The following is a 27,557-nucleotide window of genomic DNA, read 5'->3' on the forward strand; positions in this document are numbered from 1 at the left end:
GGTCATACAAGTTGGGTTTATACTACGATAGAAGTTTTGAAACTTTGCCTGTGAGTTATTGATAATCTGAGTTGCTGTTTTCACAAATAAAACATGGTAGTTAGAAATATTTGGTTCTAGTGTAAAATTTTACAGGTAGGGATAACAGTAATAGAAAATAACATGTATATTTGTCATCCAGTTTTCAGTTTCAGACTTTTGAGCTCTGGAACATCCCTTACAGCATCTTCCATGAAGCTTACAAGTTATACCTCAGGTTCAGAGGAAATTCAACAAAGTGGTCAAGTATAATGTAATGTTTTCATTGCAGTTTAACCCCTGTGTCCTCCAGGAAATGATGTCAATTTAAGATAATAAAATTTGTAAGACTGTTGTAACAGTATTGTTGATGAATTACTTCAGCCTTGTATCTAGGATGACCTGAATGAAGGGAAGCAAATATATCTTTTTACTTGAGTGAAGTTTAGGTGTCTTGTCTACAGTTTTGGTAAGTGCGTATTAGAGAAAACTGATTATACAGATGTCCTTAATATAACAATGTTTATGTATTAATTAATGTATAATGTTAATTTAGTCAAAAACATGTTTGGGAATGAAATCTGCTTTCCTTGGTTAGACTTTTAAGTTCAACTTTGAAATCTTGAAAGAATTGGTCTTATCCATGCAGGGCAACACCGTTTGTGTGGCTGTTCTGTGATGGTAAGACCAAGTTTTACAAAGTTGTTTGTTGGGTTTTTTTTAATTGTATGTCAGACATTATTTTGAATCTACTACACTGTCAAATATTTAGTTTTGTTATTGAAGATAATTTGAAATAAAATTTGAAGAAAAAGAACCTAGGAGGAAAAAATTGCCATCTCATGCAGAAAATAGCCGAAATATTTTTTTCAATTGAATGTAATATTTTATAGATCGTATTTGAGTTATGTTAGTGACCAGAAGCTCCATATATGAATTAAGGCTCTAACACACTAGGTGAGTGTAAAACAACAGTCTTTTCTGCATATGGCTTCCAGCTGAATTAGAAAACAAAAGATGCATGTTTTACAATAGGCAGCTACAAGGAGAAAGAGAGCGACTTAAAACAACACTGCACCAAAGGAGAATTTCCACATAAACGTGAGAGAGAGCAGAAAGTACCTTGTAGGGCCTTTTCCTTTTGCTTTTTTGGTTTTTGTTTTTTAAAGGCAGCCTATGGGAAAGCAAACTGCAGGCTGGTAAATTGAGCTCAAAGTGAAGATCCTAAAATCACTAGTAGGAAAAAAAAAAAGCCCAGATTTTGCATTGTGATAATATATGACAACTGATTGTAGGTCTGAGACATTGACTTATTCTCTTTGTGTGTACATTTTAATCTGTGACAATGGTTTCAACCCTTCATCGTTTTATGTTTCATGTAGTGGTTACATATTAAGACAAAGATGCATGTAGAATGCCAGCAAACTTATTTAGTGGAGTTGGTGAAGCTATTTGCAGTAGGTTTTTATTAAAAGCATATTAAAATGGCCTTAAAGTTATTAAATGACCTGTGCATTTAAATTAAATTGAATTATTTTCAATTACAATTTTTCCATTAAGTAAATTTCCTTTACCTTTGAGCTTGGGAAAAAGAAATCTTTGAACACCTTGAAATATTTGGTTTGCATTGGCTGTGTTATTAGTAGCATTTTAAGGGAATTCTGTTACATATATAGCTATTTAGACTAACAACCAATCACTGCAGCTAATCTTTGAATCAAATACCATTCTGATATCCTTCACAAACCAATATTAAAGTACTTAAATACATAAAATATTGAAAAGTTACAAATCAGTTAAAAAATGGCAATGAGGTTCTTCATCAGATTACGTTATTCCATGCTGAAATTATTGAAGTTTGTCTGCCTTTTCTGACCTGAATGTACAATATATTTTTAATGTAAAGTTTTATTTCTAATGTTTCTCTCTCTTTTTTTTTTATTTTTTTTGGCATGAAATACTGCTTTTAAACTAGAATGAGGTAAAATAATTGCTAAGGGGACTTGTAGTACTTTGAATGTCTATCACTTTTGGCTAAGGCAGCATTAACTGGCCAAGATATTTTATCAGATCATTCATCTACGCAACAAAAATCTCTGTAAAAGCACTAACAAAGCCATTTTAGCACAGAAGCTGTAGCTTAGGTTCATTGCTTCATTGCTTGCATTCAGACTTGCTTGCAATTTCCTTTCAACTGGTTCAGTATTCTTTCAAAGCTGGTCTTAGAGGTGTGAGAATGCTTTTCAAAAAACAAGGGTAGAAATGAGAGACTGCAGAATTATAGAAAAGAGAAAATAATTATACCATTATGTATTACTTTTTTAAATACATCCTGCATTTCTGCCTTTTTTAAGCAGTATAAGTCCACCTGTCTACCTGGAATAATTCCATGATCTCTTGGAAAGGGATGCTGGAAAGGGCCATGAAGATCTGTGTACAACTAAAGGCTTTCTTCTGGAATGTCTATTGGCTTCAAGCTGTAGCAACTTGAATATCTTGTTTAATTGAAAGTCTAAAACTTCTCTTAAATCTCATCTTCAGATGTTGTATGCAAGAGCATTTAGAATATGCTTAAACTGAAAAGGTTGAAGCAATCTTCCATAGAAACATCCATTTGTATTAGATATTCTGTGTGCATCTATTTAATGAAATAGTTTTCAGTGCTAAAATTATGTTCTTTTCCTTACCAGATTATCCAGTGAGGTTTATTGTTCTGGTCAGATGACCAGGAATTTTCTAAAGGAAATTTGTAAAGGAGTTTTTAACACTGTTTTAATTTCTAAAGGTACTTCTCTCTTTGTCTCACAGAATTCCTGCTGAGATAATGTTGAGGCACTTGGATCACACTGTTTTTTATATAAAACAGTAATGAATTCAACTCGTATTATTATTTGCCATCAAAAATTGCTGATATTCAGAGGAGGCAAAAATGTTGGGTTTTATGCATCTGCAAATTCCACTGTGTACGTATATGTAGGAGCAATCTGGGGGTAACAGGACCAGTGTCTGTACTTCTACATTTACCCTTCATTCTTTTTTACCCTGTTCTTCATCTGAGGTTTGAAAGACAAGGAAAGTCTGCAGTCATTGCTTAGCAGTCTTGGTAAGATCAAATAAATCCTATTTGCTTACTTGTCTTAAGAGAGTTGCTTTTTTGATTAAGGGGGTTAGGGCATCATTCCTTTTGTTTGCCAGTATGACTGGAGCAGTTAATTCCCCTTACTGATGATCATATGCATAGCTTTGTCTCTTTTGGAGGGAATTCGATTCCAGGTCAGTAGTTATTTCCTCACTTTTTTCCAGGAGAATGTAATATCAGAGTATCTATCTGACATTAGAGATTAGAGAAAGCCAAACAACTGTACTTAGGCTCACAGGATGCAAGATTGAATTCCCATTTCTATCTGAAGCTTTTTAAGTCATCTTCCATTTGTGTGTCTGCCATTTCATGTATGATTCTTATTTATCCCTGTGCATGACAGATACCTGGAGTCAAGAAGGGACTAATATAAACACAAACACTGTCACTTCCTTGAGGCAACAGCATCTTAAGGGCCTTAGATAAGCCACTTAAGTCAGTGAGGAAATTCGTCAGCCATTCAGGAAATGATACACTACCCTTCTGTGACAATGACCAGTGATTACAGTTTAGCCTACAGTGTTACTGTCAGTATTGTAAGTATCACCAAAGCACCAGTGTTGCCACCAGTGACAGATCTGACAATGGTAGTATCATTGACAGTTGCATGTCTTAATGTGTGTTTTGTGTGTGAATGTTTTAATACACACTGAGTATTCAGAAAAAAAATGGTGAGGAAGGTATGTGAGTTCACTGAATTCTAAATTCTATGCATCTTGGAACAAGGTATTTTGCCAAGAAGTAAAAATAAAACCTAATCCTGACTAATCAGTTCATAGTGTTCCCATATCACTTTTGCCTTGACCCTTACACTATTCCTAATAATGGCAGATGAGTTTTGTAGCGGAGAAGACTCAGGTTTTTTGAGACATCCCTTCTACTAATTTCTTTACAGTTGGTGCTTATTTGTACTGTGAAAAGACAGTGGTCTGACTTAAACAGTGTGAAATAACTGATTTTAATAATCTAATTCAGAAGGCAAAAAAGTTTAATTTTGTATATTTGGTTTTAATTTTGCTTTATGTTTGTAGCTTGTCTTTTCCTCAGATTATTCTCATTTTATGCATCAAAACATACTTGCGAATAAATATATAATGTCTTGCATTCATTACTTCTTTCTCCTAGTAAAAGGGCCTCAGTATCTTTACAAGTTCTGTTTATTTAATGAAATTCCTGAGTAATTTGCTATCTGTCTTAAACTAACTTTGAAAAATCTGTACCATGATGGAGCAAATACAGCATCAGTTCTCTAACCATAGTCAATACATACTTAATTTTTAAATTATATCTGCTACTTCTGTCAGGTATTTTCAAGTCTCAGTTTTGCTCTGTAAATGAGGAACAGGTTTAGAAGCTATGTATCATTTTGATTTTATCTCTGTCTTGGGACAGCCTGAACCATCAGTTACTGAAACTTAATTTTGATCAAAACCCTACATCAGACACCAGCTGCTTTGCTTCCTACAGCTAAGAAACCTTACCACAGTTGTAAATAGGAAGTTGAATAGGGTTCATAAGAACCTGATGCTAATATTGCTTGAAAGATTTTTAAGATGGCAAAAAGCACATGTTGAATTAGACATGAAATTTGACAGGTTTAAATAACACTCTGGACTCCCGGGAATCAGTCCTGACTTTGCACATGCACTCACCCCTGTACAGTAGATTTAGTCTGTTACAGTAATGAGTACGGCTTGTTACCCAGGGTAGAGCATTTAGTTTTCACCTCCCAGTCTGTAGTTAATCTTTATTTCTTGCGCCTTTAAAAATCCCTTGTATGTTGGACAAATACAGAGGTTTGTATGCTTCATGTAGGAAAGCAAAGTACTTTTGGAGAAATTTGGAGGAAGAAGCTTGTGTCCTAGAGAAAAGAGGGAAGGAAAAAAAACCACACCAAAACAACACACCAAACCATAACCCCAAACAAACAAAACAAACCAGGTGTGGGAGGTTTTAAGAGGTTTTAACAATTAGATACTTCAGGTGATAGATCTGGTATCTTCTGCCACAAATTCAGGAGGTGACGATTTTCTTATGCAACTGCTCATTCAGTTTCAGATTGTTTTACAACTCCCAGCAATAAGAACATGTACTGCAATTTTAGTATCTAGCATGTGTGATTACAGTTGGGCAAATCATTAGCAACAGAGTATTTTTCCACTTGGTATCTCTAGCTGTGGAAATGAAGTAACAGCAAGTTTGAAGAGATGATGCATCCGAATGTATCCTTGTCCAGAAGATTAGTTGATCAAAGGCATTTTAAATTCAGAGATCTTTGTAGTTTTGCAGTGTCTAGCACTTGTTCAATCAGCTGGACTTTTAATGAACTATAAGAATGCTGTTTCATCCAATTAAAGTAGAATTCAAAGCACTCCTGATGTTTTCCAAATTGGTGAAAGCTTAACAGCTTTTTGCTTCTGCAGCTGACAATGTCATATAACTGAACCAAACAACAGTAATAGACTTGGTTTTCAGTTCTGACTTACACATAAGCCTATGTGTTGATGTTTGTAAACCTAATTTGCATTAAATCTTTAGTAATTGTTGTAGCAAACATCAAATGTTAGTGCATGCTGTGACCTGTCATCCATTTTATCTGTAGCAGCATGGTGATTTTTGTGCCTTTGTATATATGGAAACTATATTACTTTTTCCTCTGTGATCAACGGATACATGAGGAGTAGAGGTATTCATTAAATAAGGAATGTACTTCTGTCAGAAGAGTGGAATTACAGGCTGTCAGGTTATCATATGTACTATTTCATCTGCTCAATGGGATTCCATAGTGCAGGCTTTTACAGACATTTTCTGCAAAAGGAAATAGCACTCGTTACGTTTGGGAAAATAAACCATGAAATTGTGGGCAGTAATGCCACCACTCGGAGCCAGAAAAGCTGTTCTTCTCAGAGGCAACGGTGTTGCAGATTTCCAGAGCAGGTACATTGTTACAACTGTAGGTACTCTCAGGAAAAGTCCATCACCAACCTGATGTTCAGTGGAGAGCAAATCACATTACGGATTTATTTGCCTCCAATATTGACGTGTCCAGTATTCTAGTATGGTACCTATTCATCCTAAGGAGGAATCTACCTTGGATGATTGTCTAAAGCATTTTTATGTCCTCACTAACTATAGACGCTCCTATTTATGCTCCTGATTTGTAGGCCTTTTTTTTCTCTGCTGTAGAAGGATATTGCCAGATTTAATTCTGATCACAATTCTGGAAAAGAAACCTATTTTTTTTTGTAGTTATGGATCCATGGCCTGCTTCCTGCTTTTTCCTGTTCTGTCTCTCAACCTTCCTTTCTGGTCTCTTCCCTCATTTCTCATACTTAATATTATTTTTGTCTAGTGCAGTTGGTTTCCTGATAAAATCAGACAAATGTAATCCTTGTGTCGTAATTTCTGACTAATAACTTCTGAAGCTGTAATCAGTTTCAAACAAACTTGACAGTGGGCCAGAAGTCTCAAAGATAATCAAGTATCTACAACCTTCCTAGTAAGGCAGGAGTTAGGGAAATGAGGCCCAAGTTAGAATTTCCCTGACTTTTTGGACCTCAGCTTTCATCTGCTCCAACTGTGCAAGCTTCACTATGGAGAACTGTCCTCATGCAGTGCGAACCACTAGCATCAGTTTTAATGGCTTGGGTCCACATAACTAGCAGAGATTCACCCTGCTCACAAAAACGCTGTATAAACCTTGTGCCTATCCTTACCTAAAAACTGGTGGTGCACCTTTACGCACCTGCCTTACTGACTTTGTCTTGTAGCCAGTTCAGCACAATAAGCTCTCAAGAGGTATGCTGCTCTAGTAATCTCCCAAACAGCCCTGTGATAACTTCAGCAATTGCTTAAATTGAAGAGTTTAAGAAACATTCTATTTTTTGCTTTTTAAAATAACATTTTTCTCTTTTTTGGTTTTGTCTTGTGTGCTGTGTAGCATACTTCTCTACTATTTAGCCATTTCCTGCTTCTTGTTCCAGTGTACATGCTTTCCTGACTCATCAAGTACCCTCTTTCACTGTTCTCATTATCCAGGTATATAGATATTATAAGTATGCTGCCTGTCCTGTTGCCTGTGACAGCTCCTTTTGCTTTTTTTGCTGGAGTCTCTGCAGTACTGATTTTGCCTTCTTCAAGAATAGTGGCTCATAGTAATAGAAGGGAAGTTGGCTCAGGATGCTGCTTAGCACCTGAGACTGTCAGTGTTGGGTATATGACACAAATTGCCACACAGCAAATTACCTGGAATGAACCTTTTGGGAGACACTAGTGTTTCCTGTCCTCAGTGCCTCTGAGCAGCTGTTAAGGCTGTGATGTGCAGCAGTCATACTGAATTCTGTACTGCAGCAGAAGCAGCAGAAAGTGAAACTAGTTTTCATACAGTCAGGTGTTTACAAACAAGGTGACTAAAAGTGGGATTGAAAAAGCCAAGGTATTACCATTTTTCATTTTTCAGGCTGGTTTTAAGCAGCATATGTTCATATTTTGCCCATTAGCATATGTAGAATATTTTAAATTAGCTACATATATAAAATGCAATGTATACATGTTTATATATACACACGTCTAAAGTTTGACCTGAGATCTCCTCGATATATATTGAAGCTAAATATTCAATGGCTGAATTTCCCTCCCCTGCCCCCCTTTCCTCTATTTGCGTGGTTGGTCCAGTTCCCTCTTTAGCAGTGGAACTTGGAGCCTCTGAGATCTGCTCAGCACCCAGCCAAATCACGTAGAACAGCGGACGGCAACGCAAGTACCACGCTCCTGACTCCTGGGTCTGCTCTCGCACCCCCGCTTCTCCTCTGCTGGCGCAGTCTCCCCACTCACTGCCAGGCCCTGCGGCGAGCGACCGCGGCTGTCGCAGAAGCCCGGGCTGGGCCGCTGCTTCTCCCCTGGGCTGTGGCGGCTGCCGGAGGTTCCTCTCTGTCCTGCGGTGGGTGGCTGGGGCGAAAGAGCCCCGTTTCCCTGCGGGCGGGATTGAGGGGTCCGCGATTTGTCGTCCTCAGGCTCCTGACGGTGTGGGACGCACCGGAGAAAGGCTGACGGCGGCGCCGTCGGGCCCGAGGCGGCCCGGGCGGGCGGAGGCGTGCCCGGCGCTAGGACCCAGGAGGACGCGCGGCAGCTCTGCGGGCCGGATTACAAATTCGCCGTGACTCAGTCTGCTGGGCGCGGAGCACAGCGGGAGCAGGTCGGTGTCGTCCCTCCGTGCGGCCCTGGGGGGTGGGCCAGGCGGCTGGCGGCGTGCGCGCTGCAGGACTGAGAGCTAGAGCGGGCCAGGCGTTGCGGTGACCCTCCTCTCCGTTCCCTCCCTCCTTCGGGCCTGTCTGCTTTTCCGCCCGCCTCCTCGGCCTGGGCCCTGCCGCACCGCTAACCGCGGCCGCCTGTTGTCTGGTGTTTTCCAGTTAGCCAAGATGGAGTACGAGTGGAAGCCTGACGAGCAGGGGCTCCAGCAGATCCTGCAGCTGCTCAAGGAGTCCCAGTCCCCGGACACCACCACGCAGAGAGCGGTGCAACAAGTATCCTTGTCCGGGGCGCGGGCGGCGGGGGGCAGCGGGGGCCCTAGCGGGTGGTGGGGAGGCCCGGGCGGCGAGTGCGGCCTACGCGGCGGCGGGCCGGCACTGCGGCGGCGATGGCCGGGCATGCCCTGCCCTGCCCTGCCTGCGGAGCCGCCACAGCGCGGTGGGCCGAACCGCAGCCAGAGCGGGAGGCCGTGGCGCGGCGTTTAAATCGTCGGGGTGGCTGTGGGCCGCGGGGTAGCCCTACCCCTGCGGGGCCCGGGCACCTGTTGCGAGCCTGGAGCCAAGGGGCGGGTTTGGTTTTTTTGTGGGGTTCTTTGAGGTTTGGTTTTGTTGTTTGTTTGTTCCTTGTTGTTTTTTTTTTCTTTGCCCCCCAGCCCTTTCTTTTTATTTTTCTGGTGGTGGGAGGTGCTTTTTTTTTTTTTTTTTTTTTAAAGGCCAGGCTCTGGCACGGCCCCGCCGGTGTCAACCGCTTTCCCGGGTTCTCCCACGCTGGGCCAGCGCCAGCGCCCAGCCCCCAGTCTCGGGCGGGCGGGAGCGCGGCCCTCGCCTTGGCGGATCCCACCGAGCGGCCGGGGGTGCCCCGCAGCCCCCGGGCTGAGCAGGCGGCGCGGCAAAGCCGGGGCCTCCCGAGGTAATTCGGCGCAGGGATTCGAGACGAAAGCTGCCTGCGCGCTTTCATTGGCCTGCTGGCTCTGACCTGGCGCGGTTCGCTACGTCGTATGTTTCTGCATGCCTAGAAGCCGGAGCCTGAAATACTGCTTATTACACTCGTTAAAGCTAACGGGAAGGGGAAAATCTCCTGTATGTGGCTCCTTTTGCTGCTTTGCAGCACGTTTCGTGTTGATACTGTGGATTGTTGGGGTTTTACTCCCCGAGGTCTCTCTTGGTTTTGGAAGTGAAGTAGCAAGGGTTTAGGGAAAAAAATATTGAGATACTAGAATTTTAAATTAAGACTAATTAAAATATAGGTGTTGAAAAATAAAGGCGGCACCTACTGTTGCCTGCTTCTTGAGCTAGCCATGTAAGTGTAATTAGAAGTCCTGAAATTCTTTGAAGAATATGAGTTTATCATCTTGATCCTATTTTTTAAAAAGACACTTGCTTGAAGGTCTCCAGAAAGCAGCAGAATTTATTTAAGTAGGTAAGAACGTGTACATGTGTGTATATGTATATTTACATTATTTTAAGAGCTTAGCTTGAAGCCAAGTTTGTTTCACTTGTAGGCTTTTGTAACAGATGTGGTCAAGCTTAGGAAGGCTTCTGCTCTTACCTGGAAGGTGATAGTAGTATTCATCTCAATCATCTTGTTCTTGCAGCTCTTTCAGATTTTTAAGATATTATTGCTTTCTTTGAAAAATCAGAAGTGTCTGAGTGTTCTGATAATGCCCCAAACTTATACTGGTGCTTTTTGGTATTTAAAATACAAAAGTTTTTACAGCAACAGTGTTTATAGTGTAGCTTTACTGTGAAATTACATTTTAAAGCTCTGCTTCAGGTAACTTAATAGCATGTAGTTTGCTTATTGAAAAGTAGCAATGCAAGTGCAGGAAGGGCAGTATAGGTGATGGTGTATGTCTTGAAGATGAGTAAAAATTAATTGAGCAAAAGTGCTGTTAACTAATATTTGAAATTCTTTTTAAATGGTAAACTCCCTGCTGTGCTGAGATTCCTGTGCTTTCAAGGAGGTCTTCGTACATTGGTCTGTAGAGAAGCGGCACATTTTTACTTTTGTATTATACATGAGTTTGAGAAGGTGGTTTACTAGAATTTGGCAGATCATGTTCTACAATTAAAAAAAATCATATATATATGTCCTTTGAGATCGCTTCCATTAAAAAAAAAAATATATCTTATGGCTGTTGTATTGTAGAGTGCTACTTGTAACATTCCAAAGCAGGGTGGTGGTTAATGGTTTCGGATTTAAAATATTTATGATGGGTTTGGTACATTTGAGTGCTTAGAACTCAAATATAAGCAAGTGGGGGATTATAGCCAGAACCTATCATTAACAAAGTTATGAATTAGTAAGGCTTCAGATATTTTTCAAATGAAGATATCAGATGTTTCTTGGAGTAAAAAAATTAAAGTGAGTGAAGAAGTTGTCAAGAAAATATGGCTAATAAACTGTTTTTTGATTCCCAGACCAACTAAGTGTTTTCTTACTCAGTTTCCACTAAATACTGCTGTTTCAGTTCTTCTCACTTCTGCTGCTGCTTCTTACTTCATCCATTGGAATTCACAGTTGTTAGTAATGTTTGGCTGACTGTTTTGGTGATTATGTCTCTGAAGCTTGGAGAAGAAGAAAAATGTTTTAAAATGTGCTACCTTACTTCCTGGCTGTTACTGAAGGAGCTCTTTGGCTTGGCATCTTTGACAAGAATGTCTGCATGTGTGTTTTTTTCATTTCTAGGAGCCATGTAGAGTGTTCTGTCTTACTTTTCCTGACCGTTATTATTACTGCCCTGACCATCCTCTTTACATTTCATCTTTTGTGTGTTTCACAGCAAAGGAGCTTGTTACTCTGATAAGCACTCTTTACTCTTGCTAAGTAGAAAAAGGGCAGGCTTCTCCAGCAAAGTTAGTACTTGATCCAGACAGCCCAAATATCCAAAATCAAGTTTCGTTAAGCTTGTGATTGAGGCACTGATTGTTGGTCATGGGAAGGAAGTAGATCAGTTACTGGAAGGGATTTACTGGGCCATCAGGTCCTAACATACATGTACTTGGCTAAGGCTTAGCTACTTTGAATGTTTAGCGATTTAGCTAAACAGCACGTTAAATGCTAGTGGAGGAAATAATCTTACTTCTTCTTTTTCTTGATTGTTTGCCATACTGATGATATGTAGTGTGTTTAGTAACTCAGAGGTGACACTGTACTGCCTTAAAATGTTGCTGTTGAATACCTATTAGTTCCAGGGTGTGAGAACAGGATACAAGAAGAATGCCAGATCAGTGCTCTAGCCAAGCAGTGTCAAAATACTGGGAAATTTGGGGCCAAAGTAATGACAATTTTGGGTGAAACAACTACCTACTTTCACAGCTGTTCGGAGACATAATTAATTTCTTTCTGCAGATGAGGAAATTTTTGTCATTTTAGGTTTTTGGGGTTGGTGGGTTTTTTGTTTTTTTTTTTTAATGAGACTGGGGATAAGCATGAATTTCTTGGTACAACTGTCTGTGCATTTATGATTAAACAGGCTCCTGTTGCTGAAAGCTCAGGCTGTGACTAGTTAGCATTGTAAAGAAGCATATGTCTAGTTTTAGAATTAGTATCTTATCAAATTCATAGTTGTTGCATTTTAATACTGAAATGCTTTTATTTATTGTGGAGGGGAAAAAATGTATTATGGGACTGTGTCTCAGTGGATTCCATAGGTTTTGTGGGCTTCTAAGTATAAATACTGAAATCCAAAACTGGAAGGAGGAAGCTTCTTTTAGTGGTTTTACGAATATTTTTAAGGATCTGTTGTTTTCTGTGTCTGTCCCTTGATTTTATTTTATTTTCAGATTTCTTCATAACTGAAAGCAATTGCTTCATTAAAAAAATTACAGAAACTTTTTAGATGGTTCATAGTTTGTGTATTGTGAGCTTATATTCACCGCTGTTTGAAGCAATGCAGCAATGTGTAATTGATTTAATAATCTTTGTATCCAGAAAGCTGTAAATGCTGTGCACGACGATTCAACTTTCCTTAACGCTTTCTCTCTTCAGAAACTAGAACAACTCAATCAGTATCCAGATTTCAACAACTACCTGATTTTTGTTCTTACTAAGTTGAAGTCTGAAGGTAAGTTCTTGAGATACTGTTTTATTCTCCTTCCCCCCCACCCCCATTTTCTTTAAATAATTTATTTTGTTTAGCTTGAAAGAAATGAGAAACTGATGCCTATAGTCAGTTTGCTGGTTGGTTGTGCTCCATAGTCAGTAGAACTCATTTATCCTCTCAGAAATCTTTGTTGAAAAAAATCTGGTGACATAATGGTGCTTGTAGTTTCAACTTTGGAATAGTTTCCATTGTAAATGTCCTATGAAATCTTCCCAGAAATGTGGGAGCATCATACCTCTATCAGACTGCAGTGAAATTGTGTAATAATTTTCATGAATCATGACTATACACATTATAAAATGTTCTGCTAAATTCAGTTATGATAATGATCTCCTTATTAATGAGACTTAAATATTTTGATGATCACATTCTAGAGTTGTCTGAAGATGATGTCTCTCAGAGTCTTCATTCTGAAGTCTTCATTCTAGTAAAATACAGTTAGAAATCAACTGACTACTTACTGTTGTCCTGTTCTTATGAATGTTAGTCCAGACTGCATACAGCATACTGTGTAGCCTCTACTAGTTGATAAATCCAGACAGTTCCTTAGTAGTGATCATGAATGTATGGAAGATTTTTTCCAATGTACTACAGCTACTAATTTTTGAGGTCTATGATAGTGAAAAAATTCTGTCAAGATTTGGGAGGAAGGAAGAAAGAGGAGGATGAAAGTACGATTTCATAATTAAAGGCTGGAGTATAACCCAGTGTTTCTGTGTATTCTATCATAGAATAGGATACATATGAAGTCTTCTGATCATCTACTAAGGCACTGGGGGAAATTTAAGAGAGACGGGTTTCAAGACCTGAATCAGCCTGAATCAGGATGTTAAGTTTTTGAGCAAGGTGCCAGTGTAGATACTCCATATGCCTTACACCATTAACAGAAAAATGAAAAGCAGAATGAGTCGATTAGTGGGATCTGGAGTCTGTACAAAGTATGTGATGAGAAGTGTGTTCCACTTCCCCCTTCCCCTCCCCACAAAAAAAAAGAAATTGTTTTTAACTCTGCTTTAGATGCTAATTTCCCCCTCTCCATTCTGTTCACTACTTAAGCTTAGGGTTCTACACGCTGATGTTTTTAGTGATGTGTCAGAATCTCTCTTCCAAACAGGTCTCCTTAGATTATCCAGTAGTCTTTACCCTTCTTAATGTTTAGACATATCAATAGTTTGAAATTGGATGAAGACTAGGAGATGTTAACGATTATAAAACGGTTCTATAAAGGTGTTTTATCTTAGGGAAAAAAAAAGCGATCTGACAGGTTGAAGAGGCAAGCAAGTAGGGGACAAGTAGAAAATTAACTTCTAAGAGGAGGGGTTTAGCATCCAATTGCAGTGATACTTCTCACAGGTACAACAGGTTTCTTGTGAGACTGCTGAGAAGCAGCTTTTGCTTTAGAAATGCTCTTTTTCTGCATCAGTGACAAAGTAATAATCTTTTTTCCAAAGGAACTGTATTTTAACTTTCTATCTCTAGTTCAGGAAATTTGCACAATATTGAGAGTGCTATATGTGAATCCGGTGTTGGTACTTTTCATATTTTTTAATATTAATACTTTTTAATATTCATATTTTTTAATATTATTACTTTTAATATTTGCCAAGTTTAAACATCCTGTTACCTTGCTTGGGTAAGACTAATGAGAGATGATGGAAGAACTGTTGGTTGGATTTGCTTTGAATCCAGCCAATAGCCGTCTGTAGTCCTTCATTATACCTGCCTAAGCAAGGTAAAGTGACCATTAGAACTGCCATTTAATAGCTCTTTTGTGCCAGTAGGGGAAAATGTCATGGACTCATCAGGTTGATAACAGTCTTCAGTACATCTGGGAAAGTATTCCTTCCTTTCCCCTCCTGAAGAGGGTTCTGTTAGTGGCCTACAGCTTTGCCAAGCTTAATATTTTATTTATTTTATTTTACTTTATTTTGTTTTTTTTTTTTTTATGGAAACAAATGCGTGCTTTCCATCACACACCATAGCATAGATATTTATGCTCTGTGAAGTTCATGCTTTTATTATGGCCATACCATCCCTGCAGAAGGAGCCATGAAAATAAGCTTCCAACACCAGTGTCAGTTTATTCAGTAAAATTTAAGGTGATTTCATAGTGCATGATAAAAGGAGCTTGGTTTCATAGCAGATGGGACTAACCTTTCATCCAGATTTTGCCACTGCTGGAACTACTGCTGAGAAAACTGCTTAAGGATACATTTAGGTGACAGCTCCTGAATGTGGAAATTTTGTAATGGCTGATTAAAATGGGTGTCATTTTACTGCAGCAGATTTTGAACCAAATTATCTTTGGCCTTAGTTTTTTTTGTCTCTGTGGGCAAATAACTTTGCAAGGAAATGACTTTGCTTGCAAAGCTGAATGTTTCATTGAGGCCTGCCTTTAAGATACTTAGGTAAATCTTATGTATAGCAAACATGGATTGGGTTAGTACCAGGCATACTACTTTTCAGTTGCGAAAAGTGTTAAGTTCTTTTTCTCACCAGTGTTAGCTTGATCAGGCTTCTGTGCTTGTGACTTGCTGGTTCTAGGTCTATTGTGGAACTACTGTGTATATGTAGTGGTTTTGTTGGTTTTGTTCTTAAATTCTGTGGGCTCTATTAATCAGTTCAAACTTGTTCAGCTTTGGTCTTCCTGGAAGCATGTATTGCCCTGCTACCATTTGATCAGTGAAAATGTATGGCCTGGCTTGTAGCTTTGGTATACACATGCCTTACCTTTAAACACTTTCTCTTTCCTTTTTCTTTTAATTAGTGCACATTTTTAAAGATAGTGTTGTGAATCTGGACAAACCCCAATGTTACAAATATCACAGAATATAAAAAATGTTGAGGAAATAGCATTCAGTCCTGGAAGTCAGATAGTAGGCAGGCTGGTGGAGTAAAATACAATCCCAGACATTAAAGATTTTGGTGTAAGTCTGCAGGGTGTACTTGGAAGCATGATGTTCAGATCTTCCTTGGGTGAGGTGGAGTCCAGATTAACTAAAATGTATGTGAATGAAGGAAGCTTGGGTTTACTAAATTATCTGCAACTGAAAATACTGTTCAGATGCTCTGTTAGTATAGCTATTCTTGGTTTCGCAGGTGTAAAACCTCTCAGGTAATGTAATGGCACTGCCCTGCCTTAGTGTTGTTCCTTTTTGCTGTTGTTTTGGGGTTTTTTTGGTTTCTTTTTTGGTGTGGGCTTTTTGTTTTGTTTTTCCCCTGATGTCCCATGAACTAAGCTCAGAATCTTGTAAGCTTCTGTGTTCTGTTAATGAGCTGTTTTCTGGAGTGTGTGCATGTTGCTGCTTCTCAGATCACTTTCTTTTATGTGTGCCTGATTGATATAATCCAGTGCTGCAAGGAAGTATCAGCTTTGCCTCTGTTGCTGCTTGCTTACCTGCAGCTTCCCTTCTTTGTTCCAAGCCATATGTCTAAATCTTCCTTGTCCACGTTTTTGCTTCTGTAGTCCAAGTCTGTTCCCTTGAAGGAAAAGATGAAAGTGTTATCCTAATTTCAGCTTGCTTGCTGTCTTGCAAAGGCTAGTTCTAGCGTCTAGTTAAGGTAATTGATGCAGTTGTCCAAGACATCTGAAGCCTGAGGCAGGTCAGAGGAAGGACCTCTAAGTGTCATAATACAGACAATTCATATTGTAAGCAGAAATTCAGAGTTTGTTTCAGGCATTGTTGATCATAATGATGTAGTTCCCAAAGTTGCCCGTATCAAAGCCTTGGTTTGTTTATACCTTCGGCGTGTGACTGATTATAAGATATGCCGCAACCCCCCAGACTAAAATAGGCTGACCAAAAAAAAGCATCTTTCTTAAATCATCTGTATTGTCCTATTGTAGGACAAGTTCGTCAATTCCCTGGTGTTTTCTTATTATTTCTAACCCAGAATTACATTATTATACTTTACCTCACACAGCATCCCGAATTTTGTGAATGAGAGGTGCATCTGGCTTGCACTGAATTACAAAAGATGTCCATTGCTATTCACCAAGAATACTCTCTAATCTTCATAAATTCAGTTTGTTGGTTAGGTAGCATTGGGTATGATGAGTGTCACAATCCTGCTGTAGTATTTTGTCGATGCAAGGTTGTGTGAGCATACTGTGTCATGACGGGTCCTACTTGCATGAGCAAAGTCTACTGCATTTGGTAATACTTCTCTGTAAGGAGAAACTAAATTGAGACTTTGTAGTTGCCGCAGACCATTCCTGCTGTGTTTCTGCATGTATCCATTCTTTGTTATCTTCACACTTCTCAGTGCAAAATGGGAAGCAGTCTTTATGTGAGGTCAAGACTTAATGTGACATTCTGCTTGGCCTAATATAGCCTTCATGTTGGTAGATGTTTTATATGAAAAAAATTGCAAGAACAGAAGTGGTGTTAAAGCTTACCACTTCTTAGGTAAGGTTTGGCATACCTAATGAATCTGTGTGGTGGAAAAAGAACAGAACTACTGATATAATGTCTATTCTAGTTAAGATTCAGACTCTCATCCTTATTCCCAAAAATGCACATTTCCATTCTCAGACCTACCTTTTATCCTTCTTAGACAACAGAGGATATGGTTAGTTTGTGCATGGTTTCTGTAAAATTTTGCATTTGTCTCCCTCCAGTGGGCTCTTTGTAGGACCTAGGCTAATGGGAAAACACAGAGACAAATACATGATGGTCCTGGTAGCTTTCTCCTGACATGTGTAGCCATAGTTATGTATTCTGTTGCAGCTATACAAAGCCTTTGTTATCTGGGACTGTGTTTTAGTGACTGACTCTTCACCCCATGCTAATGTGGAAACTCTGGTCTTTGGTCTCAACAGTTATCTCAGTGTGGATTGCTCATGACCTGATGTAAGGCTGTCACTGTCAGGGATCAGAATCTCAAGATGAACTTTTACTCTGAAGGTGAATGAGATGGGTTTGAGAACACTACTTTAATACTGCTTTTATCATAAGCTTTAAGGGTAGTCTTTCAAGTTTATTTCCAAATGCTTTGGAATCTATAAACCGGTTGAAGATAGAACAATGTCTCTGCAACTCTTAATCTTGTTCATGTGATGACTTAGTCAATCACAAACACAGAAATGTTACCAGAAGGCAATCACACTGCACCTTACTTTGACATGGAACATTGCCATGATGGAAGGTCCTGTCCCCATCTCTTCTCTCCTCCCTCCCTCCACATTCCTCCCCCCACCCCCCACCCAAATTCTTGTTTCAGCAGAAGTCTGCTCAGATGGTAACGTTTTTTCTGGTAGTCATGATGCTAATAATTCATCTACCTCTGCAAGGACAATTTGAAACTGATTTTTATAAGCTGTTACTGGGATCCAGAGTGGTCTTGTAGGTTTGGTGTGAATGTTTTCTGATAAGTGTTGAAATTTAAACTTGATATGGACAGAAGATTTCATGAGTCTATTCCATTATGAATGTTCATGATATGTTGGTTTTGAAAGAAATTTCAAGATGAGCAAGAAAAAGACCTTCGTGTGAAGTCAGATGTTAATTTGCTAGCTACCAGTTTCAGGAAGGTATCTTTGAATAGGTTAAATCCAGAAAAGTGGTTCAGCAGCTTTAACTGTTCAGTTAAAACAAATGCCCCTCCCCTTATACCATCATTCCTCATGATGTCCTTGGTAAGTATCCTCAGATTAACTGACAAGGCATGAATCTGATTGCATTGTAATTCAGAAGACAGATTAATGTACCCTTACACTTTAAAATGCTGCATAACATAGGAAGTGTCCTACTTAAGCAACAGCAAAAAAATTTTCCTTTAAGTTACGTACAAAAAGAAATTAATCCTGACTAAGATTTAGTAATCAATACATGAAGTAATGGAGGTGCATAAATATCTTAAGGGAAAACAAGTTTTGAGATAATGAGTTTTGATAGATTACTAAAAAATCCATGGTTTTCCCTGTGTGATAGCTAATTCTTCCTTTCGGTGCTTCTGTAGGGATACTGTAGTGGAGATATAAGGGAAAGGCTTTTCCTAGGAAGTTGTATGGCATACATACGAAATGTAAGAAGTGGGTTGCTTGCTTATTTATTTTAGTTCTTGAAAAAACTTTGAAGTTATCTAGTGCATTGTGTTATGTGATTCAATGCTTCAGGAATGCTTTCCTGAAGGTCCTTATTCTGAGCATCCAGAATCAGAGTGTGGGATCTCCAGTATTATCTCTTTCCTTATCCCTGAGGTCCATACAAAGAAATTATTGAAAAAGAATAAGTAAAAAACAAGTTTGATCGTAGAAAAAGTTCCGAAATTGCTACTGGGCATGAATCTTTGCCCAGCATACATAATGGTCTTTGATAAGTTACCTTAGAAGGGTCTGGAGCTGCTACCTGGGAATTCAGTTGTGTCCAGAAGAGACAAAAGTGCTTCTGGAGATGCCTACACAAGGTCATGGGGAACTCACAGGAATGGAATTGCCTTTAACATCAACGAAACTCCTTAGGTAGCTACCTTGGAGGAATCTAGTGCTGCTACCTGGGAATTCACATGTCTCCAGAGGAAGCAAACACTTCAGAAGGTGCCTGGGGGAACTTCCAGGGATCTACATGGGGCAGACTTTCACCAGCATATAGAGTGCTCCTCAGGTAAATACTCTAGAAGAGTCTGTGGCTGCTGCACGGAAATTCACCTATCTCCAGAGAAGACCATCACACGCCTGGAGATATCTGTTTCCAGGTTCCTGCAAGAAAGCCACCTAAGGAGTCCTGTGTATGCTGGCAAGTTCATGCTCTGTGCTTTGCTGAGGGTCCTCCCAGGCAATTTTGGAGTGTTTTTGCCTGTTAATTAGCCTAATGTCCTCATGTACTTATTAGCATTGGTTTAGGTTCTTTGAAAGTGTTGGTCACTGTAAGCATTTTGGGGTTCGGTCTTGGAATATATTTTCTCTCAAGTAGTTTATGGAGAAAAAGGGTGTTTTTTAAGTTTTCCCTTGATTCTTAAGGTTATCAAACTCTAGGGATTTTTTGCTATGCCTTTTTTTCAGAAGTTCACGTAACCTTTGGTAAGGTCTGGTTTGGACTCACAATGAATATGACTTTTTGGAAATAAGTTGGAGGTATTTAGCCAGCTATTTGAAGTCTTAGTGCATCTTATGAGCTGTATGTAGTCTGCTCTAAGAGGTCTTTCTTTGTATGCTTTGAAGTCAGACTCTGCTACTTAGTGGTGTTTGATTGTTTCTCATGTCAAATTCAAGTGTACTTAAAATGCCAAGTATCAAGCATCCCTACATAGTCTTTTCCTACAAAAAGGGGAAATGTTGGTGTGATTTATAAAGGCGTTTCTGACTGCCAAACAATACTACTTCATACAGTTCTGAGGTGCCTCCTACCTGAAAAAATGGTGCCTCCTACTTATGAGGCTACGTGCAGGTGTCTGATTTAGACTGTGATGGCTTTTAGGAAGTAGCATCACCACCTTTTTCTAGATTTTCTGAAAGTGACCTTACTTTGAGGCATTAGGATGACAAAACTGTTTCAATGCGTTTGTTATCTTGCAGTGCTGGGGCAGGAGCAGTTGATATCTGACCACTTTCATAAAGTCAGGTCTAGCCTTATAAAAGAATGCCTGTTACCACTTTTCATGTGCAAGGGGAAGCACCTTTTCTTTAATGCAAAAAGGGAGTGGAACACAGAAAATGATCAAGTATTTTCCAATGCCAACAATAACAGTGCGCATGGCATTTGTGCCCAGCACCAGCACTGAGTATCTTTACAAAAGCCATGTAAAAGCGCATCTTGATGCCATGTTTGAGGCTATGCATTACTACTGCTTTTGCAAAGCATTTTAAACTCATTTCTTCCTTTTCTATAATGGGAAGCTCAGTTTCTTTCCCTGTGCACTTAATGCAAAGGTCCTTGTCATGGAATCATAGAACGGGTTGAGTTGGAAGGGAACTTAAAGATCCTCTAATTCCAACCCCCCTGCCACAGTCAGGGGTGCCTTCCAATAAACCAGGTTGCTAAAAGTTCCATTCATCCTGGCCTTAAACACTTCCAGGGATGGGGCAGCCACAGCTTCTCTGGGCAACTTGTGCCAGTGTATCACCAACCTCAGGATAAAAAATTTCTTCCTGATATCTAAACTAAATCTTTTCCTGTCATTACAGGCCCTTGTAAAAAGTCGCTCCGCAGCTTTCTTGTAAGTCCCTTTAGGTACTGGAAGGCTGCTAAAAGGTCTTACAGAGCCTTCTCTTCTCCATGCTGAAGAAGCCCAGCTGTCAGCCTATCTTCACATGGGAGACGCTCCATCCCTCTGATCATCTCTGTAGCCCTCCTCTGGACTCACTTGAGCAGGTCCACATCCCTGTTGTATTGGGGGCCCCAGTGTTGTCCACCCCAACCCAACAAATAAGCACAGAAGAAGGACGATTCTATTTTCTAAATGTTCTTAAACTGCAGTAGTACCCTGTGTTGGTTATGTAGTTTGGGATCTTGTAGTGAATCATACTCTCATCACACTGAATCTCCGTTTCTTAGTGAGGATTCTTTCACTCTTGTAGAATTCTACCATGGATTTAACTGCAAGATCACGAAGTGATCTGTAAAATGTCATTAGAGAGAAAAGGTGTTGAGACAGTTTGTAGGGATATGATAGAGAAGCTGAAAGTAGGAGTGAAACCAGAAGATTAGTTTTTTGTGGTTTTGCCACTCTGTAGATTAGTACAGTTTTTGGCATTCTGATTGACCTGTGGTCATTATTAGTTAGAATGCAGAAATTTCCGTAACTAAAAGTAATACAATAGAGTAATGGTTGATCAGCAGTTCAACACCGTTTCCATATTTTCCACATCTCAGTTTTATTTACAACACTGTCTTCAGAAGCATAGTTTCGGCATCAGTAAAACACTTCCAGCTTTGTTTCGGTATCTTACCAATGTTCCTAAGCTTAGGCAGTTGTGTCAAATTATTTTCCATGACTCACATGAGTCAATTGAGCACTGATTAATTCCAGACTGGCTACTACATTTCAAGGTCATTTATGTGTTCAGATACACTAAATGTTTTGAAACATTGTCAGTCCTGCTTTTGACATGATAGCAAACCATACTGGTTTGTATTGTTATACTGAAGGTTACTTAAACATTAAAAAAAGAAATTAAAAAAAAAATAGGATTTTTTTCTTCTAGGAAGCTCATGACGGTGTCTCTACTGTATTCTTATATGTTTGGATGGAAGAAATTACTGATCTTGTACTTCCTATCTGACACTGCTCTGCTGGGATCCTTATTTTTTTTTGTTTTAGCTCTTCTAAGAGAGCCAGTCACTCAGTAATGGATCAGAACTCTTCATGTGTAACAGTAACACTTCATGATTTTTTTTTTAATCACATTTTGTATTATTAAATCCATACCAGTAGTTACACAAAGGAGAACTTTTTTTCTGTTTCTGAAAAAGTCTTAACAGCTATACAACTGAAATCAACAGACAGAGCAGTTCTTTAGAAAAAGTCTCACCCTAGCTTTTACAGTTGCTAATCTCACCCTAGCTTTTAAAGTTGCCAGTACCATAAGAGTAATAGGGCAGAATACAGCTGTGTTCTAGACGCTTTATCACAGTCTGTGAATGGATAATGTAACCCTCATCCCAGTCGCTCAGTTCTTTTAGCCATCTAGGAATTTAGGCTCTAAGGAAGAGAGGATGAAAAGGCATGGTGAAACAAATGCTAACCGGGACTTTCAGGTGAGCTATGAAAACATTGTTGCTTTTACATGTGCACCATATATCATACAAACCCTTATTAGAGAAAAAATATAGATGTATGAGGACACACTCTAGTTCTTAAAAGCACTGCAGTAGTCATAAAATAATTGATATCTGTGTATGTTGTCATTTAAGCCCAGCCAGTAACTTGGAAGCATGCGGCTGCTCGCTCATTCCCTTCCCCCTACTTTCTTTCTCCCTCTGCTCCCGAAGGGATGGGGAGGAGAATCAAAAGAATTCCACCTGCTGACCCACTACACCAGCTACTAAGAAGGAGAAAAATGACTGCTACTGCTGAACACAGGACAGTATTCACCCCTTTTTCCATACCATTCACATCATGCTCGGATCTCACATTTTTCAATATAGCATAACTCGTCTCATACATATATATATTTACATATATATATCCACCCACACATATATATACACATGTATATACATCCACCCACACACAAAGAGAGAGAGGTATCATTCCTTAGTGCATGGACCAGTCTCTATAAAGCTGCTGAATTCATCCGATCCATTATGTTGGACTTCATCTCTTGTAACAGTCTTTCAGAGCAGGAGAGACTGTGCAGTGTTAGACTGTTTTCTGCTGCTGACACTGCAGAACTTGCCTGGTCACTGCTGAGCTTGTCTGCTTTCGTCATTGTTGGGATGATGGTCAGAGGGAAGTCAGGGCCAGCCACTGGTGACCTGAAGACATGTAGTAGGTGGGCTATAAAAGTGCTACATAGCAGGCAACGGCATACAATTGAGTTCATTGGCTGTTTTCTCCTAAAATCAAAACCCCTTGACGTACACATCGGACTTCCCCATCTTCCCGCATTACCCACCAAGTATATCCAGGTCCCTGAGCAAAAGCAATCCCACGGCTGGGTTTGCCTTTACCTGAAGTAGGAATAACCCAGACTGTCTTCCCCAGCAAATTTTTTATGTGCACCACAGGAACTTTATACCCTTCTACAGTATGTAAAATTTCTGACTGGACTGGGCCAGCCCTGCTGGCAAATCGTCTGGTGTTGATCAACCAGGTGGCCTTTGGTAAGTGTGTATCCCAGTGTTTGAAAGTGCCACCACCCATTGCTCTCAGTGCAGTTTTTAACAGCCCATTGTACCGTTCGATTTTCCCAGAGGCTGGTGCATGGTAGGGGATGTGATATACCCACTCAATGCCATGCTCTTTGGCCCAAGTGTCTATAAGATTGTTCCAGAAATGAGTCCCATTGTCTGACTCAGTTCTCTCTGGGGTGCCCTGTCGCCACAAAATCTGTTTCTCAAGGCCCAGGATAGTGTTCTGGGCAGTGGGGTGGGGCACAGCATACGTTTCCAGCCATCCGGTGGTTGCTTCCACCATGGTAAGGACATAGCACTTGCCTTGGTGGGTTGGTGGGAGTGATACAATCAGTTTGCCAGGCCTCCCTATACTAGTACTTCAGCCATTGTCCTCCATACCAGAGAGGCTTTAACCACTTGGCTTCCTTAATTGCAGCACATGTTTCACACTCATGAATAACCTGGGCAATAGTGTCCATTGTTAAGTCCACCCCTCGATCAGGAGCCCATCTATATGTTGCATCTCTGCCCTGATGGCCTGAAGCCATGGGCCCACCAGGCCAAAAATAATTCACCCTTATGTTGCCAATCTAAGTCCCTCTGAGCCCCTTCAATCTTAGCAGCTTTATCCACTTGTTGGTTGTTCTGGTGTTCCTCAGTGGCCCAACTCTTGGGTGCATGAGCACCTACATGACATACTTTCGCCACCAGGTTCTGCAGCCAGGCAGCGATATCTTTCCACAGTGCAGCAGCCCAGACGGGTTTCCCTCTGCGTTGCCAGTTGCTCTGCTTCCATTGCTTCAACCACCCCCACAGGACATTTGCCACCATCCATGAGTCAGTATAGAGATGAAGTACTGGCCACTTTTCTCGTTCAGCAATGTCCAGGGTCAGCTGGATGGCTTTCACCTCGGCAAACTGACTCAATTCACCCTCACCTTCAGCAGTTTGTGCAACTTGTTGTTGAGGACTCCATACAGCTGCCTTCCATCTCCGATGCTTTCCCCCAATATGGCAGGACCCATCAGTAAACAAGGCATATTTCTTTTCACTTTCTGACAGTTTACTGTATGATGGGGCCTTTTCAGCACGCATCACCTCCTCCTCTGGTGACATTCCAAAATCTTTGCCCTCTGGCCCATCCATGGTGACTCCTAGAATTCCTGCATGACTGGGTTTTCCTATTTGAGCTCATTGTGTAATTAGTGCAGCCCAGTTACTCCATGTAGCATCAGTTGCATGATGTGTAGGAGAGACCCTGCCTTTGAACATCCAGCCCGGCACAGGCAACTGGGGTGCCAGGAGGAGCTGTGCTTCAGTGCCAGTCACTTCTGAAGCAGCTCAAACTCCTTCATAGGCTGCCAGTATCTCTTTTCAATTGGGGTATAGCTGGCCTTGGATCCTCTGTATCACGGACTCCAAAATCCGAGGGATTGACCTCGAGTCTCCCCTGGAGCTTTCTGCCAGAGGCTCCAAGCAGGACCATTCTCCCCGGCTGCGGTGCAGAGCACTGTTGTTCTTTTTTAATGCCTGGGTTTTCTTCTAAATGCCTGAGTATCAGATTCTGTGCTACATCTCAAGCTCAAATGATTGTTATTTGTTTAGCACTTAAGTTCTGTGTGATTTCTGCTTGTCACGTCTCACTATGGTGATAATTGGTTTTGCTGTTTGTTTTTAATCTTTTTCTTGCTCCATGAATTCTTTTTCATTTGTCAGAGATGTGACTTTTACTATGAATCAGTCCTGTGGAATCTTTGTTGCAGGTCTGTGGGAAAAAACACTTGCTATGAGGAGAAGTCTTTCTTGGCTAAAGCAATGGATTTAAGATGTTTCATGCTGCTATTTATGAAGAAAAAAAATGTTGCTGAAGTTTCACCTTAATGCGACCTTGATTTTTATCTAAACCAGGTGGCTAATCTGCCTATTTCTGACACAGAAGAGACATAATAGTATCTCTGCTTGTTTAAATGGAAGCTGTTGCCTTGTTCGTTTTGTATTTGTAACCAGGCATTCTAAAGGATTAATGTTTTTCCTTAATGCACTGTTCAATGTTTTCATGCTGGAGCTTGTACAAATTCTCGTTGATGTACCATATTCTAATCAGCCTTTGGTTGGCATTCTGACTTCTTTCACCCCAAGAAGATATTCTTGGCTGATACAAAAGGAGTAACTAGTGTATTCTGATCTTAACTGTGGCTGCTGACAATGATTTATTGTGGCTTGTAAGGGTTTTAAAGTCAAACTTCTTTTGCTTCCTTACTCTCCAGGTACAACTTTGAATCTTAATAATCATTTATGGAGGACTGGATTCTTCCAAGATGTATATACCTGTCAATGGATTATAATTATGTAAAGCATTCAGAGTTTGACATAACTATATTGGTGTAAGAGTTTATGCAGAGATTTTACTTTTAACTGGGAGAGTGCTTCAGGCAAACCTGAGATTGACTGATCAGTAGTTCAAGTCAGAACTCTTTTAGGTCATTTTCCACATGGTCTTTAGTGGTACTTCAAAAGTTGAAGCAAAGTTTAAAAATTACGTGATTTGATTTGCCAAGTAATAGTAGAGTAGCACTTGTCTGGTCTCACTGCTAAATTCTGTAGTTGAGAAGTTTGTCCACTCATCCAGTCTTTAATATTTTTATTTAAAATAATAACCCTTTCTTCCCTCCTTCTCCACTCTCCCAGAAAAGTTGTTGGCCCTTGAAATGCAGAGCTGTGCAAGTGAAATGATTTTTGGTTTTATATTGTTTGGAAGTTTGTGGGTATTTTGATTTGGAGAAATCTCCAGGAACTCGCCAACAAAGTTGAAGCTGACAGGTATTCTTTATTGTGGCACTGGGAGACATGGGGCATAGCTTCACCTAACATGTGTTCCCGTATTGCTAAACAAGCCATCTTTATATAGTCACTGTGCATGCATGTTCATTACGTACATACATGCATATTCATGCGGCTGCGTATGAATTACGTCATTTTTCCAGAAAGTTTCCCCACATGCGTACAGAAATGTGGTGGTGGTCTCTGAGAGTCATTTACTTCTTCCAGCAGCCTTCATCACTTTGGTAGCCTTTGAAGCACGCGCAGTAGATAATATTTATACCAGCTTAATTGGCTCGGTAACACTGCAGACATAGAAATCACCCTGTCCTTCTACTTACCAGTTAGTTTAGCTGCAGCCCATCCTGGACAGTCCCAGGTACTCCCCATCCACACATCCTGTTTTTCTATCCTGTTTTTCTTACACTTATTTTTGTACTAAGGTCATAAGGACCTAAAACTACGCCAACTACAACGATTTATCTTATACAAGAGTTCTAATTATGTTCTGTAGCTGCACTCTACTATTTTTTTTCTGTGAAACATGTACCTCAGTTATTTTCCATTGCTACTGCTACAAAGCTATCAAACTTAATGCTACCCAAAACTGATTCTACTTATTTACAAAGGTTTATATTTTATCTTGTGATTTTTGTGCCTTCTAATCTCAAATCCCCCTTTTTCTGTTCTTTTTATAAATTTTTTTGCAATATTTTATATATCGGCATTACAATTTAGAGTCTTTTTGAAGTAGTTTCCTGTTTCTACTTGATGCTTGATTTCATTCCTTTTCCAATCCTCATAATTTATCATAGATCGTTTACAACACCAGAAGGAACATTGTATCCTACCACAAGTAATCAGTATTGAAAGAATTAATATTCCTGCAACCGGTTGCCTCAACCAGGGGAGATTAGTTAACCATGAAGTTAACTTTTTCCATATTTCTTCAAAACCCCAAGAGGTATCATCATTGGTCATTTCATGAAATATTTTAGTTTGTTTCCAAGTTCCTCCAGATCTGTTTCAATTTTGCCACTTTGATCTATATAGGAACAGTAGCTCTCATTGATTATGGAACAAACTCCTCCTCCTTGTGAAGCCAGTAACATGTCTAGAGCCATTCGGTTTTGTAATACCAGTTTAGATAGGCTAGTTGTCTCTTTTTGTTCTGCTTAGATTGTATCAATAGTTTTACTTTCTGTTTCCTGTCTGGTTGCTGAGATATTTATAATTGCCTTCTCTAATTCACTTGCTGCCAAAGGTGGAATTAGCCATCTCACAAAATCATGAAATGTGGTGTGCCATTCGGTAATAGGGTTAAACCCTTGCTTGGTCCATTTAACAAAAACTTCTAACCCAGGTTCCAGAAAGATATATGTCAATAATAGTAAGATTGGGTACCACAGCACCTAAAGTGCATGCCCCCTTCCAACTGGGGGGTAGAGTC

The 27,557-nt window shown here is 39.9% G+C and overlaps 1 protein-coding gene across 2 annotated transcripts in view; it reads left to right on the plus strand.

Moving 5' to 3' along the window:
* Window positions 1-8,219: 8,219 nt before the first annotated feature.
* Window positions 8,220-27,557, plus strand: part of TNPO1 (transportin 1) — a 65,815-nt gene continuing 46,477 nt past the window's right edge. For both annotated transcript variants that reach the window (XR_009747303.1, XM_061475865.1), the window contains exons 1-3: window positions 8,220-8,351; window positions 8,566-8,679; window positions 12,395-12,470. Coding sequence is in view for 1 of the 2 variants with exons in the window: in XM_061475865.1 (XP_061331849.1) it covers window positions 8,575-8,679; window positions 12,395-12,470 (181 nt within the window). In the remaining variant the exon portion in view is untranslated. The remainder of the gene's footprint in view (window positions 8,352-8,565; window positions 8,680-12,394; window positions 12,471-27,557) is intronic.

Source organism: Pezoporus flaviventris, unplaced genomic scaffold, assembly GCF_033815535.1.
Source record: "Pezoporus flaviventris isolate CSIRO_AGI_PZ_B2104156 unplaced genomic scaffold, CSIRO_AGI_Pfla_v1 ptg000090l, whole genome shotgun sequence".
In the NCBI taxonomy this organism is placed as follows: Eukaryota; Metazoa; Chordata; class Aves; order Psittaciformes; family Psittacidae; genus Pezoporus; species Pezoporus flaviventris.